This window comes from Ictidomys tridecemlineatus, chromosome 7 (genome assembly GCF_052094955.1).
Source record: "Ictidomys tridecemlineatus isolate mIctTri1 chromosome 7, mIctTri1.hap1, whole genome shotgun sequence".
NCBI lineage: Eukaryota > Metazoa > Chordata > Mammalia > Rodentia > Sciuridae > Ictidomys > Ictidomys tridecemlineatus.
The window spans coordinates 65,894,434-65,911,131 of NC_135483.1; the positions used below are offsets into that span (position 1 = coordinate 65,894,434).

At 36.1% G+C, this 16,698-nt stretch overlaps 1 protein-coding gene across 1 annotated transcript in view; it reads right to left on the reverse strand.

Moving 5' to 3' along the window:
* Positions 1-7,191: 7,191 nt before the first annotated feature.
* The window catches only part of Cyp7b1 (cytochrome P450 family 7 subfamily B member 1), a 178,535-nt gene continuing 169,028 nt past the window's right edge, over positions 7,192-16,698 (reverse strand). The window contains exon 6 of the mRNA XM_005322962.4: positions 7,192-13,361. Coding sequence (XP_005323019.1) covers positions 13,074-13,361 — 288 coding nt within the window. The 3' untranslated portion in view covers positions 7,192-13,073. The remainder of the gene's footprint in view (positions 13,362-16,698) is intronic.

Consider the following 16,698-nt stretch of genomic DNA (forward strand, 5'->3'; position numbering starts at 1 on the left):
CATTTTATTATGCTGTGCTTTGTGGAAGGAGCAACACCTCTCTTCTGTGTTACTTTTTGCTTGAAAGGTAACAGAACAGAAAGGAGTTTTCAGAAAAGGTGGAACTAAAATTTTGGCAGGAATGCACAATTAGGAATAGTCCTAGTTTACTTGTTTACTTGTTAAAAGGACAATTGCTAGGCCTGGCCATGCAAAGAGAGGTGAATGGGGTCAGTGGTGGAACCCAGAAGAGGTCCAGAGCTCCTGGCTGCTGGAATGAACTCAGAAGGCCATGCTTTCCCTGGAATTCTTTTCCACTTGAATGACATTGATAACCTTGCCAGAGCCCACCAAAGTGGGTGAAGTTTCTAAAGAGTTTTTATTCAAAATTTCTACTTCCAAATACTTGAAAGCCAAGGAAAAAGAGATGGATTTAGATTTTCTGAACAATGAATCTTCATGTGGTTTTCCACTTTTTTTGGTGTGTGTTAAAAGAGTCAATTGGCTAGGTTGAATTACATGTGTCAACAAATGCCCATAGAGATTTCCAGAGCTTACTGTAGGTGTTGCTGGTTAAAGAGATTTTTATATATATATATATTTGGATTGGTTTGGACCTGTATGCTACTGAAGGTTGAAGGATAATCTTGTATTTGGACCTCTATATTGCTCTCAAATGTAGAAGGTGTGATTTGTATTGTAGTGGAGGTTATAGAGTTGGTGGTGATGGTGGTGGTGATATGGTGTTAAGAAGTCATGGTGTTTCCTCTGTAGCCAGTAATGTTAAATGCATTTTTGTCTGTGTAGCCTCAGCTCATAAAGATATCCCTAAATGCCATCAAACTTAGTGGGGGGTGAGGGAGGATATTTTCTGCTCCACTTGCCATCAAAGAAGATTAATCAGAACCTGTAACTTTTCAGAAAACATAACAGCAAAGGGCCTTGAAGCTGGAGCCCTCCCAGTCTGGGAGTGGGGGTAGAGAGAGGGAAGAGAACAGGGCAGCCCCCAGGCAGGAGAAGAACGTCTCTTAGCATTTACCAGACAAAGCCTGGGTGCATCTAATTATGATTATTAAAACAATTTCCATGACGATGTCTAATATTATGTTAATTTGAAAACAACTGTGTATGAAAACTGTCGACTATAATACCTAAATTCATTTAATGAAACACATCGTTAAGGCAATTAAACCTCCTGGATGTGATTAAGAAACATAATTACGACACTGTTCTGCGCCATAATTGGGTGTCTTTAATCAAGGGGTAAAGTGATCAGCAACACAGCCATTAGTTTGTATTGTTCTGGCCCTGCTGTCCATCATTCTGATTAGGAATTAACCACAGCCACCACCAGTCGGATTTTTTTTTCCTTTTGCATATTAACATTGTAGGGGACACATTTGCTGCAAGATTTACTGCTTAATATTTCTCATTATTAAAAGGCCTCCTTGAAATACTTCCTCTACCACCTCTGTACTGTTCGAGTATTATTAGGAATTGGGCAGAATAACAAACCTTGAAATTCAGAAGGGAAAAAAAAGAAATACTTACCTATTTCTCACTCAGCCTCCAGGTTTAGTCCTGAAGAGACTTGAAATGGATGGGGGTGGGAGCAAGAGAGGTAATTTGAAAATACCTTGAAATGTCAGATGAATAAGCAACTATTAAATGTACCAGGATTAATGGTGTTTATTTTCATTTTAATAATTTCAGTCAAATCAACCTTCTTTCTATACCTAAGAGTTTTAGCATGTGGTTGTAGGAATAGTGTGGGACATCTGAAAGAACAGAAGGTCTTCCAATTTACTTAAGTGGCTCTCCCTACCCTAACCCCAACCTTTTCACAATTTATGCTTGCAGCAGTTTTTGGAGAAAAACGGTGGTTGGAGTGAGAACATTTTCACCCTCCCGACAAAACACCTGAGGCCGCATTTCTTCTGAGGTTTGAGCCCTGAATTTCCGCTTGATCTGGAGAGTTTGGGCCGTACATCTCTGGGCTGGGCCCCAGATGTGAGCACAACTTGGGCAGCTGGATCAAGACTGGGTGACTGAACACCAGGGGGTCCAGTGTGTTCTTGACGAAGTGCCCTTGGGCCAGAGCAGGCAGTCAGGCCCTTAAGACTGTGGAGAGTGGCAGAGCGTAGAGGTTCGCAGGGGAGACTGCTCTGGCACCCACCGCGCCTGGGGACACTTCTACCAGGCGCACCTCGGGCGGGCCAATCCCTCAGTTTGGGTTCCTTAGGGAACTAGGAGTGGGCAGATGAATCCCAGGGAAAACTTAAGTTTCACTTGGCTTTTTACACCCACTTTGAGTCTCTGGTCAGCTTGACACTGGACACAGAAGCTGCAGCTTTTTATTTACCCAGGCCCAACAAATGATCATCTTCAGAAAGCTCTCTAGTTACCCCTCCTCCGCTCTTCGCGTGGTGCGTCTGTGCGCGCGCGCGCGCCCGTGTGCGCGCTTTGCAGTGCGCTCTGGACTGCAACTGGCAACCCCTCCAAGACCCTGTTTTAAACCGAAATTCTTCCTCTCGTCGCCCCACTACCCATCCTCACAGCCGACAGTCCCCTGGGGAAGACCGAGTCTCACGGAGTTTCCTTTTTCCACGCACTCTTGGTCACCGCCGCCAGAACCGAACCTTTCTAGGCGACCCCGACCCTGCGATTGCTCCAGGAAGTGGCATTGACTTTTCCAATGTAATGACTTATGAAAGATATAATCATGTGTTAAATTGAATCCTCCGTTTAACTGTTAATGGTGTGCTCTGGGCACATTTACGTATTAGATGCTATGGTAACTAATTACCACTAGGAAAAAGGATAATACACTTCCCAGACTTTGAAAAATAATGATGGGAGTTCACTTCCCGGCTCGCAGCACATTGTGGCGGCTCTACCCGGCGGAGCGAGGGAAGAGAGTGGAGATCCGAAAGTGTGCTCCTGGAACGCGGGAGGTAATGAATCCTGGTCAGGCGAGGCTTCTCAAGTCAAACCTTTAATGAAAATGAGATTCAGCTGGGGAATGGGGGGGGCGGGGGGGGGCGTCAACTACACAAAGATGCCTCTACACCAAATTTAACTGCAAAACCTTAACGTCAGAAACACATGAGTTTTCTTTTAATTAAAATGCCGATCAGACTAAATTATCCACGTGCCAAGAAACTTTACATCAATGAACAATTTTTGTTGTTGTTTTGTGGGCAAAATAATCCAGCCTGTCTCCTGTGAGCTCTGCGTTGGCATTTGTAACTCGAAAGTCCCAGTATTTGCCAAGCCAAGTGAGCTGCAGGTTGATTTCAGCCCAGCCTTTTAAATCAAACTTCAGGTACAGTACGAGGGAAAATCAGGAGACAACAACTTCAGTTGAGGAGTAGAAACAGCTTTTGGGGTGACAGTCTTGTCCGCCGGTCCCTATCTATGGCTCTTCCCGTCTCTCCGTGGGTTTACTAGAACCACGGGGCTGTGCGGAATAACCAGGAACTTGTTGGGTCCCAGGATCTGGGCAAGTGTTTGTGCTGGGCGCCCGACCCAAGTGGAGGAGGGAGACAGCGGCCTTCAAGTGGGCCTGCTAGCCCCGAGTAGCAGATAAATTGAAAGATGCCCACCACAGGCATGCCCATCACACTGTTTTTCCGCTCTGCGACTCTAATAGACCAGATCTGCCGCCACAGGGCACCCCTTCTTCCTAGGCTTCTCTTACGCTGGAATTTCGGGCCACCTCCTGCTGGCGCAATAGCTGTCCACCCTCCAAATTCCATGGACAAAACGCGAACTTGAGGGGGGCTCTGCCTAGAACTCTTTACCGGTAGTATTATTAAGGTTAGGCTGTTCTCTGAACCCCGCATCAGGGTGGGTTCAAGCACACCTGTCAGGTTTCTAAAGAGCAGGCGCTGTCACTCCGGACCCGGGAGTTCTGCTGAAATGCTCCAGGTTAAAACCCCCAAACAATTCTTGATCTCCCACACGGCAGGAAGTATTCTTTGCAGGTCTTCCCTGAAGTTTGATTAGGTTAAATTCAGACACTTTTTCTAACTTACTAGCCTTAATATGATCCAGAAGAGTTTTCTGTGCTGTTGCAAAATAATCAGGTACCCTTGAATGTGTGTGTGTGTGTGTGTGTGTGTGTGTGTGAGAGAGAGAGAGAGAGAGAGAGAGAGAGAGAGAGAGAGAGAGAGAGAGAGAGAGAGAGAGAGAGACTGAGACTCACTTTTCTTTGCTTCCCTTCTTCAGTGTTCCCTAATTTGGGCAATACAGTAACAGATTAGAGAACTCTGGAAGAGAAATGACTAGGTTGGGAAGGTTAGACTGCAAAAAGAAAGAGAAATTTTACAGTTACCCCTTCTCCCCCTTGCTACTTAGATGATGGACAAACCTATCTTACAAGTCACCAGGATGCTTTGATGAGGAGTTGAATTTAATTATGCACAATGTGATATCATTCTCCTTCCAAGCTTGGGAAAGAGTTAATTCTTTCCCAAAGACCATAGTTGCCCTTGTCTTCTCAACCTGATTCAGAGATGCAATAAAATATGAAGCAAATTTATGATCTGTTTCAAGCATTTTATTGCTGTATTTTTAAATTCATATATGCACATATAAGAACTATGATCTGTGAATAATTTGAAATGCTATAGTAGAATGATACATTTCAGATAAAACATAACCATATCTTTATATAATTGTCTCAAATTAAAATAAAAAAGAAAAATAGATTTCTAATGTGGACCAAACTGAAAAACTAATGACAGCCATAAACTGCTAACCAACCATAAATTAACATCTTCATCAAATGCTAAAATGGTATCAGTGGTTATATAAAGCAATTATTATTTCTCCTTATAAGTTTTAGAATAAAGTTCAGGGATATTTAAAGGATCCATTATTTACAAATGTTTCTCAATCTTAGAGATTTCATTTTTTATTAGGAGGATGGTCACAACTCAAATCTGCTGTTAATAGAGGTGTTTAGAGATGAGAATTTAAACATAAAAAAAATGTTTCATGGCCTAATCTCCTTTATACATTTATTCTGCTTTGGAAATTACTAAAGAATTTCAAGCAAGGATTTTTCTGTTGAGTATCCTCATCTACTCTTTAAAAAGAGAAGATAAATAGTATCTTCTTCTGTGAGAGACTCTGATTATGTACCTAAGTAGTTAAAACATTAAATCATACATTGCGGATTCAAGTAAGTGCAGCTACATTTGCCATGTACGGTTTCTTTGCAGAATTATGGTCAAAATTCAGATGCTACTCTGAGCCTATGCCCTTCATTTGAGAGGAAAAGACATGTATTTATTGAATCCCAATGAATCAGGGAGTGGGGTCAATACATACATACCTGGGTCTTGGAGAAGCATCAGGCATACATTTAAAATATAGGTTTCTCAAAAGGGGTTTTTAAAAACAATCTATAATTATTCAACAAATTAATCTCTTTGAACTTCAACTTAGAAAATTGTTTTTTTTTAATGAAAGCAAAACTAATTATTTGAACTATGGAGGATATAGGTGGCACACATCCTCACTTTATCTCTATTACTCAGGTGTTATTTGTTGCCCTACAAGATAGTTATGGTCAATTATCTTTGAAAGTCAAGGATTTATGAAGATCTTCAACTTGTTAAGTCCTGGGATCTTTCCTTAGTTTTAACTTTTTGTCAATATTGTTTCATCTTCTCTAAAGATGAAAAGTTTTTATAACTTTTCTGTAAACATAAATTTGTTAAAGGTTTTAAAAAAACGAGCATCTAATTGTACAACATGGAGAAAGTATTACTACATGTATACTATCAACTTCATCAAAAATTTAAAAGTGATTTCAAATACTTTTAAAAATATTCCATTTAAAGTATAAAACAAAGACACTTATAAAACTTTATACTGCTTAATTCTTAGAATTGTGGGATTGAAGCACTTTTCATTTAAAAAATTAACAATAAAGCAAAATGTTTTTTTTATCTATCAGGTAATATGATATACATTTTATGTTAACTACAATGGCTAACTCTTAGAAGTGACAGTTATTTGGAGTAAGTGTTCCCTTATAAGCAAATAAAAAATCTACAACTAGTGCATGCTTCCTACTTACAGATGTTTAAACTTGACTCAATAATGAATCACTAGATAGTAATACCTTTACCTGTTATTTCCATTTCTCTAGTTTTCCTATAAGCACAAATTGCTGTAAGAGATATAAAAATGCTTCAAGATTTTATCTCTATGTATTTTCTGTGTAGACTGCAAAATATCATGTCTCACCTTATAAAAATCAACACATTTAGGAGTTGAAAACATAAACTATACTTTAATTTATAATAATAAACAATATAAAATTCTTTTTTTAAAATCCAGCATAACTATCAGTATTTTGCATCTATATCTTGAATAAAAAATGCACATTACTCACATGATCATGACTAAATCCAGAAAGTTCTGCAAATTTTTATTTATTGTTTTATTAAATAAAATTGAAAGTATAGATAATGACTTCACAGATTGCCCACTTAATGGGCAATTTACCCTTGTTGATAAATAAACAATATTGAAGTGACTACTTCAAATGAATAGGAGGACCTTCCAGCAGAGATTAGCTCCTATTACCTGCTCACAGAAGTGCCTTCTAACAGAACTCTCACTGTGTGATGTGAGTTCATGTAAAATGTTAGTGACTCACACAAATGTTCTTTAGAAAAGTCAAGTGTCCCAGTGAAATACTATAGGTACAGTTGCTAAAAGAGCCACATTTCATGATTTCACATTCACGTTTTCATCAACTGTATTGTATTACACACTTTATGATTTGCATTTCAGTTTTATGAATACATTGAATACTGTCCAAATATCACTCAGCTTTATTCATTATCTGTGATAAAGTGAAGAAAACTGCAGAAGACAAAAAGATCACATCTAATGAGATCTCCCATTTCCTGTTGTTTTTGTATGTCTCTTTCTCCACAGAATAATAGTGAGTATTAAGAAAGGTAGCTCAGCCAGCTAAAAATAAACATTATGAAACTTGGTAATATTTTTTGGATCTGTTTTTACCTCACATATAAACAACAATGTTAAAATACAATGAAAAATATTCTGCCTATAAAATGCATTTTAAAGACAGCAGCATCATTTTCCAAATAATTTGCTATTTGTAATAAAATCTTCTGTCACCCAATTTATTCCTAGTAGGGAAATAAGGAGACATAGTCATTAATCTGTGAGTCAAAAGTTGATTTATTGAATTTCTGTTGTAAATAAAAGAACACTAAATATTACATTTGCAAAATAATTGTATTTCTTGCTTAACATTTTAAGTTTACTTTCCTATGATCCACACATATGCCATTTTAAAAATCAAAAGATAATAGTAAACAAATATATCAAGACTATTGCTTTTTATAATTCACAGCACTTTTCTAAAAAACATTTAAAAACATAACAATGGCCAAATTATCACCTATTTAAGACTGCTGAATTGGGTTTTTTTTCACCAATTATATTTAACATACCCTAGAAAGTAATAAAAACAAAATAAACGTTTAAGCTAAAATGTTCAAACCTCAATGATCAATGATTTAGAATTACACTCTGCAGTAGAGTAAGTAATAATTGCTTTAGATAAATACTACTGTTTTATGAGACTGCTCATTTTAATTTAAAATAATGCTATAGGGAATGTAATCTTAGCATGCTTTTTCTTAATTGAGTATGTGAATATGAATACCTAATAATGCAGTTCAAGTAAAAAATAGTTTGGCAAATTTAACCGGTTAAAAAAGTGCACATTTTAAGGGCATGAGATAAATAATTATTGACATTCTTTCATATTGAGATCAAAACCTTGATAAACTTTGTGCTTTAGTCTTTGATGGGTTTTAAGACTCCATTATTAAATTAGAAGATGCTTAACGGAAATATTACTAAAATCATTTTTTTAAAAAATAAAATAAGCACAAATAACCATGTAAATTTTGAGCATGGAAGTTCCTTTGCCTTAGACACGTGACTCAAAACTTAATGACAAAATGGATGTGATAGGATGAAGTGTGCCAGGGAAGATAAAACCAGGGAGACCAAAGTTCACACATACTTTCCCTATCAGCAATCCTGAGTTAGTGATAAATGGCTTTAAGAAAAATATCCTTCAGGGCATTTACCTTCTTCTAACCAGATGGGACGGCTTCATTATTATTGGTCAGTGATACAAAATGATAACTTGATTATTATTTATTTCCTTTAAAACTAAGGTGAAGCTGTAAAAATAAAAGATGGATTTTTATAATATATAGAATAATTTCAAAAACTTTTGGAGCCTCACTGGCCATTTGGTTTTGTTATTCAATTGGATAACTGAATGCATAGTGTCATATCTAGAATAGAGGAAATGCCCATTGCTTAATTGAATAAATGAATAATGAATTAATTAATGACCAGAAAATTATTCCCTCTACCATAATGATTTTTAAAAGGCACAACATTTTTAAGTATCTCTGTTAAAGTTTGTAATTGTATGTAGCATTGTATTTGTCAAAATAAGTTCATGCATATAACTATGCTTAATTGTTACAATTAAACCGAAATGTCAAAAGGTCTCATTATTGTTATTATTATTTTTTGCTAATGAGGACACTGAAGTAATGAGAGGCAAAGTAACTTGTTGATGATAACAAATTAATTATGACACAACTAGAATACATGTCTTTTTGCTTATTTCTTCATGACATTTTTTTTCTATTCATAAACACTTTAGTAACTGGATTTAAATCTATCATATGACTCTCTTGCTTTGTTTTGGTTTTACTGTCCATTCCTTTTATATAATCTTTTCTCTGCCATCTTGATTTTTACTTTCTATTCTAAATTCCTTTATATACTTCTATGTATTATTAGAAATTAGAATGCAATATTTTTTTATATTTCCTCTACTACAATATCATGGAAGTATACTACTAAGTTGAATTTGAGAATATGGAAGTTTCAGGGGAAAAAATATGAAGGTTTCCACTTCAGGACAGATGGTGGACTAGATGCCCTAGTACAATAGTACAAAGTGAATGAAGTATACTTTGTGGCAGGTAGGAGATAAAGTCCAGGGCTGGAGCTGGGCTCAAGTGTGTGTGTGTGTGTGTGTGTGTGTGTGTGTGTGTTTGTGTTGTGTGTGTGTGTGTATGTGTGTGTGTGTGTGTGAAATTCAAGACTCTGCAGAGCCAACGCACTTAGTAGGTGAACAGAAAAATACTTTGCAGAGCAAGACTGTGGATATATTTGCCTGTCTCAGCCTTGTGTCTGGATGAAAAAAACGAACAAGCAAATGTCTCTTCTGTCTATTCCTAATCATGGGGTTACATTCTACCTGGCTTAGGGCTAGAATTCACAACACCTGTGTCATGCTTTGCCTCCTCCCAAATTCTCAAGCTGAAAATTTCAATGGATCTGAGTTTGATGGTAACATCAGCATTTGGACAAAAGCAATAACACATTTTCTCTGGAGAAATAAACTTTAAAAGCTTGGGTCTTAAAATAAAAATTTCCAGAGATAAAATTCCAAGGAACATGAGCTTGGTAATTAAGCTATCCCAAGTAAGTTAAAGAAAAATAAACTAGAGAATCAAACACAAAACACCAATGAACTGGCAATATTAGATACAGAATACAAAGTATGTTTGCTTAATACAGTTAAAGAAATGAAAGAGCATTGAGTATATGATGAAAGAACAAGGTATTATGAAATAAAGAACAAAAGAGAATTATCAGACTAGAAAAAAATGTAACTATTAAACTTAGTATAGGCAATGGAATGGAGAACTTAAAGGTTTACAACTGGACTCAAAATCAACCATGGAGACCCCACAGATGGGGAAGGGACAGATGGATCTAAGGATAGAGCAAACAAATTTGGAATGTCTTGGGGAGAGTGCAGACTGTCACAGACTAAATGTGTGTGTGAGGTGGGCCAGTTGGAGAAGAGTTTGTAGAAGCCCAGAGCTGAGGGTTGCTGGGCATAGTAGGAGGATGGGGCGAGAGAGTTTTGAAGTTCTGCTTTGGCATCTCTCCCACATTAATTGTCTCACTGAACATAGGATCAATCACTGAGTGAACACATCATTAAAATATAGTGAGTGCAATCGGGGGAGGCTGTGACGGAAGGATTTTGAGTTCATGATCAGCCTCAGCAACTTAGTGAGACCCTGTTTCAAAAAATAAAAAGGGCTGGGGATGTGGCTTAGTGGCAAGACAAATACTTGGGTTCAATCCAAAGTAGCAAAATGAAACAAAGCAAAACACACTGAATGTACATTATGGAATACTATGGTGCACTTAACTGCAATAGAGTAAATGTGAATATATTTTTGAAACCACAAGCCTTTATACAAAAGTTGAGAAGGATATTATTTATAGAGAATGTATTAATGTAAGTTAAAAATATGCCCAAGATATTTACAAATATAAAAGTATACACATAAAAAGGTACACACTAAACACTTTAGAATGCTTGTCTCAGGTGAGGGAGGTATGATAAAATGGAATAAATAAAGCCAGAAGGGTGTTGCTTAGACCAACTATAATTGTATACCATGAACTAAAGAGTATAAGAAGTATGATTACCCAAACCTGTAAACCTGAGGTTTAAATATAAAAGAAGAAACAAACTCAATATATGGGTTAATGAGCAGATTAGATGTACTATATGGAAAAGAAACTAGAAATCTAAAGAAATTATCTCAAATGTGAGAGATGAAAAATGTGGGGAGAAAAGGCTACACAACCTAGAAGACACAGTGAGAAGATGTAGTATAGCATCTGAGAGGGGTGATCCAGAGAGGGTGGCCAAGTAATACTTCCTACATGAAATACCTCCTTCTCATATTCAAGAAGCAGCATGAGGCATGAAAGAGGCTAAGAACATCAAAAGCAAACAGAAGTCCAAGTGGTCATAGCAGTGAGCCATCGAGTAACCGTTAACCCCTCAAAAACAAGAACAGAAGCCTCAGGAACATGCGACATCTTCAAAGTTCTATGAGGAAATTACTATCAGTTTACGGTTGTGCATCCAGCAACACCAACAACTTTTCAAGAATGAGGACATTTAGCAATCCCACTTCTGGCTGTTTACTCTGCAGATCTGAAATCAGTTTGTTGAAGAGAAATCTGTACTCCTATATTCACTGCAGCACTACTGACAATAGCCAAGACAGGAAATCACCCTATGGATTCATCAAAAGACCAACAGATAAAGAGCATATATAGTATTTTATCATGTACAATGAGGTATATGCACATGATAAAATACTATTCAGCCTTAAAAAAGAAGGAAATCCTGGCATTTGTGAGAACATGGATGAAAGTGAAGAACCTTATGCTAAGTGAAATAAAGCCAGGCATAGAAAGACAAATACCACATGTTCTCACTTATATATAGAATCTAAAATAATCAAACTCACAGAAGCAGAGAACAGAATTGTAGCTACAGAGGCTGAGGGTGGGGAGAATGGGGAGACAATGGTCAAAGGCTGCAAAATCTCAGCTAGTGGGAATACTTTTTCTTTTTGAAATCTATGGCACAGTGTGATAAATATAGCTAATAAAAGAGTATCTCATATGTTTCAAAATTGCCAAGAGAATACAATTCAAATATTCTTAGTACAAAAAATTGTTGAGTATCTGAGGTAATGGATATGTTATCCGTCTTGATTTAATTTTCCTATGTTGTATTCAAAGTCGTAACATCATTTTGTATCCCATAAACTTACACAATTACAAATGGTCATTTTCAAGAAAATAAGAAAAAAGAATAAAGGTGAAAATAAACACATCCTCATCCAAGCAAAACCAAACTTCATGGCATTAGATTTTCAATAAAGAAACATTCAGAGCATGTAATTATAAAAGGAGAAAATAATGTTAGATAATCATGTTTGTTTATTAAGTATAACAAGCATTTCATTTTATTTAAAATAAATTTCTTATTTAAAAATAGAAAATTTCTGAACTATTGGATTTTATAATTAATGCAGCATGAATTAACTGAGCTTAATTACCTGTATTGACTGTTTATATATTGGTTCATTCTTTAGGTCAAATGTCAACTACTTGGTAATCTGATATTAGAAATCTTTGAATTGATGAGATGATGTTGCATTGTGCCATGAAATTATACCGCATTATAAAATGTTATAATTTAAAAGATTACAAGTAAAAAAGTGAGATGTCAAGAACAAATACTAGTATTTAGTTTCTCTGTTTCTGTAATTAAGAAAAGTTCATTCCAATGTTGGCATAGCCCCTGGAGTTTATACAAAGGCCAAATGCTGCAATCAATGCTGTAATGATTTCAACATTTGTGCCTATAATAAACCTAATACTAATGTCTAGAGCAATTTCTGAATATAAAATAGGTTTTGTGTTTTCTTATACATTTAATCTTATCAGTATCTAACTGGAACATGAGAGGTCTTACATAACAGGGAATTTTGTTCTACTGAGACATAGTATACAAAGTAATAAAAGAGCATTTATGGATGATTAAATATTGAAGTGAAGTTGAAGCATTTAATCTACTGCAAAACTCATTTAATGCAAACGTACCCTGGCAATATAGATATTATTGATATTACACTTGAAGGGAACATTTTCATCCAGTGTAGCTCATGGAAATTTAATTTCCTTGTTCTCTGAGAATTTGGAATTTGTTAGACTGTGTCCATTTCCAGTACAATTTTTCAGTGGAACATAAAATGTACTCTTACATATTAGCAAATAAGTTAAGTGATTTAAAAAAAAAAATACCCACACTGCCAAACTGGGTGCTGTGAAGGTAAACTCAATATAACAGGTGAAAATCACAATAAGTAAAAAGTAAAAACAAGCTATTTTGAACTTATCATGAAGTTGATTTTGATGTCCATTTTATGATATCATTCTGTTTTATTTTTTGATAGACTTTGTAATCAAACACAAACTGGACTAATCTCAGATCAAATATAAATTGGTACTTCTTAAATAAACATAGCAATTGCATTTGCAGAAATAAAACAAACAGGTAAGCTTAGGATGTTTAGGTTCATTTAGATAGATTTCTTTTTTTTTTTTTAGCTTCTCTAAGATTTTGCCCTGTACCTAAATAAAACATCAGATTCTGGATGCTGAACACCAATCATTAAGCGGCTGTGGTCTAGTCCGATAGGCTTTTTGTCAATTATCTCTAAATCAAAATAAGTTACAAATACAAACAACAATAATTTTATTTCAATAACTGCCAAATATCGACCTGGACATTTGCTGGTACCAAATCCAAACGGCATTATGAAAAACTTCAGTTTTTTGCCTCCTTTGAAAAAGGTGGTTTTCTTCTTACCATCTTCAATAAAACGATCAAATCTAAACTCCTATAAAGAATAAAACACAATGTCAAAATCAAAATTTTACATGAAATAGTTTGATTTCAGGTCCACAAAATTACTAGCTTTTTCTGCCTCTCTTAAAAGATTCTTTCAATCAGCAACACCAGAAAGTAAAACTTGATTATGTACAAATCATTCATGAATTTCAAAAACAAAACAAAGCCCAAAACTCATATGCTCCTAGGAAATTACTTCCCCATAGTCAAGTGAAGTCCAAACACCATATGATTTCTCTTCCCTATTCACATTTTCTCCTAATGTCTTAGTCAGTCTTCTGTTGCAATTACAGAATATCTGAGAATAAATAATTTATAAAGAAAAGAGGTTTATTTTTGGTTCATGATTCTGGAGACTGAGAAGTTCAAGAGCATGGTGCTGATGAAGGTCTAGTGCTGCTTCATTTCATGGTGGAAAGCAGAAGGGCAACTGCGCAAATTTGAAAGAGGTATGCTCACTTTATAATAACCCACTGTTTTTTTAAAAAAATATTTTGTAGTTATAGATGGACAGAATGCCTTTATTTTATTTGTTTATTTTTATGTGGTGCTAAGGATTGAACCCATGCTCACACATGCTAGGCAAGCACTCTGCCACTGAGCTACAGCCCCAGCCCTAATAACCCAATTTTGAGGTAGCTAGTCCAGTCAGTTCCAAGAAAGGCCTTAATCCCTCTTAAGGATACCTCTTATGATCCCCACTGCCAAGATGGCAGACTTCAACATGACATTTGGAGGCGGACAAACCATATTCAAGCCATAGCACCTAAACTGAGCTTTGTAAGTGTAGAAGCTATATCTCTATTTTTTTCTCTAAGGTGGGTATTGACATACTGGCCCTTGATATACCAATTTTGGGTAGGAGACAGCTGTAGCGCTGTCATTGTTACCATGGAATCAGGAATCCTAGTAGTCACAGAAGCAACATAACTGTGGATCCCTAATTTTCTTTTTCCTTATCCCTTCCCAATCAGCTATTGATGAATGAGAACTATGAGTTTTGGATTCAGTGTTTATGTTTCAATTAAATAAATTTAAAATAATAAGATTCAGATAAAGGTTAGAAAGAACCTAAGCCACAAAAATCAATTTTGCTTGTTTCTTGATGTTTAAGGAAATTTCTCCTGTGAAATTTCTACTTCAGTGAAATCTCTTTGGATTAACTCTAGGGTAGCAGACAGTTCTGGTATATTTAATAAACATATTATTTGCTACAGAAAATGATGAGACTGTTTAATCTAGAGTGTTTGGGCTTACCATCTTAATTTTTCCATGCTACCAAAGGGGTATGGTTCAATCCTCACTTGAGTTTTTTAGAGAGGACTGAATGACCTTATTTCAGCCCATGGTGAATTAAACCATTGATTAAATTAAGTCTTGTGGCCTGCATGAAAATAAACATGTAGTTCCTGTAGTTGGTGCTCATTAATATTCGACCCGTTTGGTACACAAGTTTGATATAAACTACATGATATCAAATGCAAAGAAGTAGGTCAAATAAAAGGCATTTTAGATTATGGTGAAAACTCTATAACACATGGATGGATTCTGAGTCTATCACAGATGATCTTATTTTCTCACTCAATGGCAGTGTGGTTAACATCAGTGAATCATTTCCTTTCATAGTATTGAGTTTACCCTCATCTACCTAGATCACTTATTTGAGCTAGAAAAACTGGGGGTAGTTTCTAGTCTCCTTCAATTTGCATATGCAGTAATAATGATAAAATCCATCAGAATTTTAATAATTGTTTTATTTCCTGACATGCCAGTTCTGGGATTATCCAAGTAGGATCTAAACCAAAATATCTGTTCATTCCTGAAGGAAGGAACAGTCTGTGTTGACATACACTGTTACTGGAGACACTACTGTATGGAATAAACTCTGCTGGTGGACTTCTAGGGACCAGGCATGCTTGCCTGGACTTAGTCCTGGTGCCTCCTGGTGACCAGTTTAAGAAGACTAGAACTCTTCCCCAGAGCTCCCCAGGGAAGTGAACTTTGTTACGAAATGATTCGTTCAAAACTAACACATAATATGTGTTAATGCAAAAGGAAACCTTAGCATAGGCTATCACTACACAGTGTCCTAATATCACAAATAAACTGGAAACCATTATGGTTTTTCAGCTTCTTCTTTGTGAAATTTTTCAGCGTGCTGCCCTCTGAAAAGCCACAGTGTCCATGATTTTCAGTGAGTATTCATAATCAAGTTCCTCTAGCCTCTAGTCAATCATTAATGCCGCTCCTCTAGTTTTCTATTTCCTTCTATTTTATTTCCTCATAATAAACATCTTAGAAATTTCTATTTTGTTGTTTATTCTGTAAAACTAAAATATAAATGACCAAGGTATTTTACTCTGTGATTATCATCACATGGGTATAATAAGTATGTTTCTGAGTTAAAATTTATTTTCAGTTTGTTCCACTACTTACGCATGGAGAACCTAACAGAAACTAATTTTAGAAAGGACTTATGGCGTTTGCTAAGGATACAGTTGGTTTTTAGCCAAAAGGAGAAAGGATATTATAATCTCACTCCTGAGATTTTGGGGTCATAGTGACAGAAACATGGGGTTAAGAACCATAAGATGGATCCATTCATTTGGGTCCACTTAATCTTAGGATTCATCATGCTGACTTAAATCCTATGCACTGATCATAGAAAGATCAATACTTCATAATTAAAGAGGGTCAGTTAAAAGATGAGAATAGAGAAATAATTAGAAAAGGTGTAAGACACTGAAATTCCCCATTGCCCCTCTAACAGAGTCCCCAGTATCACTCATACAGAAGTATGAGGTTTATCTAGGCACCAATCTTGGTAATCGCAATTCTCTGGCCTCTGTCTGGTTTGGGACAGGACATGTGAAGCAATTTGATCAGTGCTATGAAGGAAAAGTCTGTAGGGACATCTAGGAGCATTCTTCTCTTGTAAAAAAAGAAAACCAGAAAAGAAATGGTTCATTATCCTTCTTCCTCAGGGCCTGGTGATTTGTGAACATGGTGTCTGGAACTGCCATAGCTATCCTGCCACTGGGCAAGGTGAAGCTAACTTGCAGAAGATGGCAGGGTCAAGAAACCCCAGGGCAGTGGAGCTGGGACACTGTCTTATTTATCTCTGTATTTTCAAAGTCTCTAACATCATGTTATTTTCCACAGTCGAGGTTCCACATTTGTTTGTTAAATTAATGAACAAACACAGGAGAGTAAAGTTATATTTTAAAACCCAATATTCAAGTTTTTGGAAAAATATGGACATTGAATAAGAAAATCATCATATAGAGAATGAGAAACAGATAAATATTCAGTACTTCCAAGTGGTA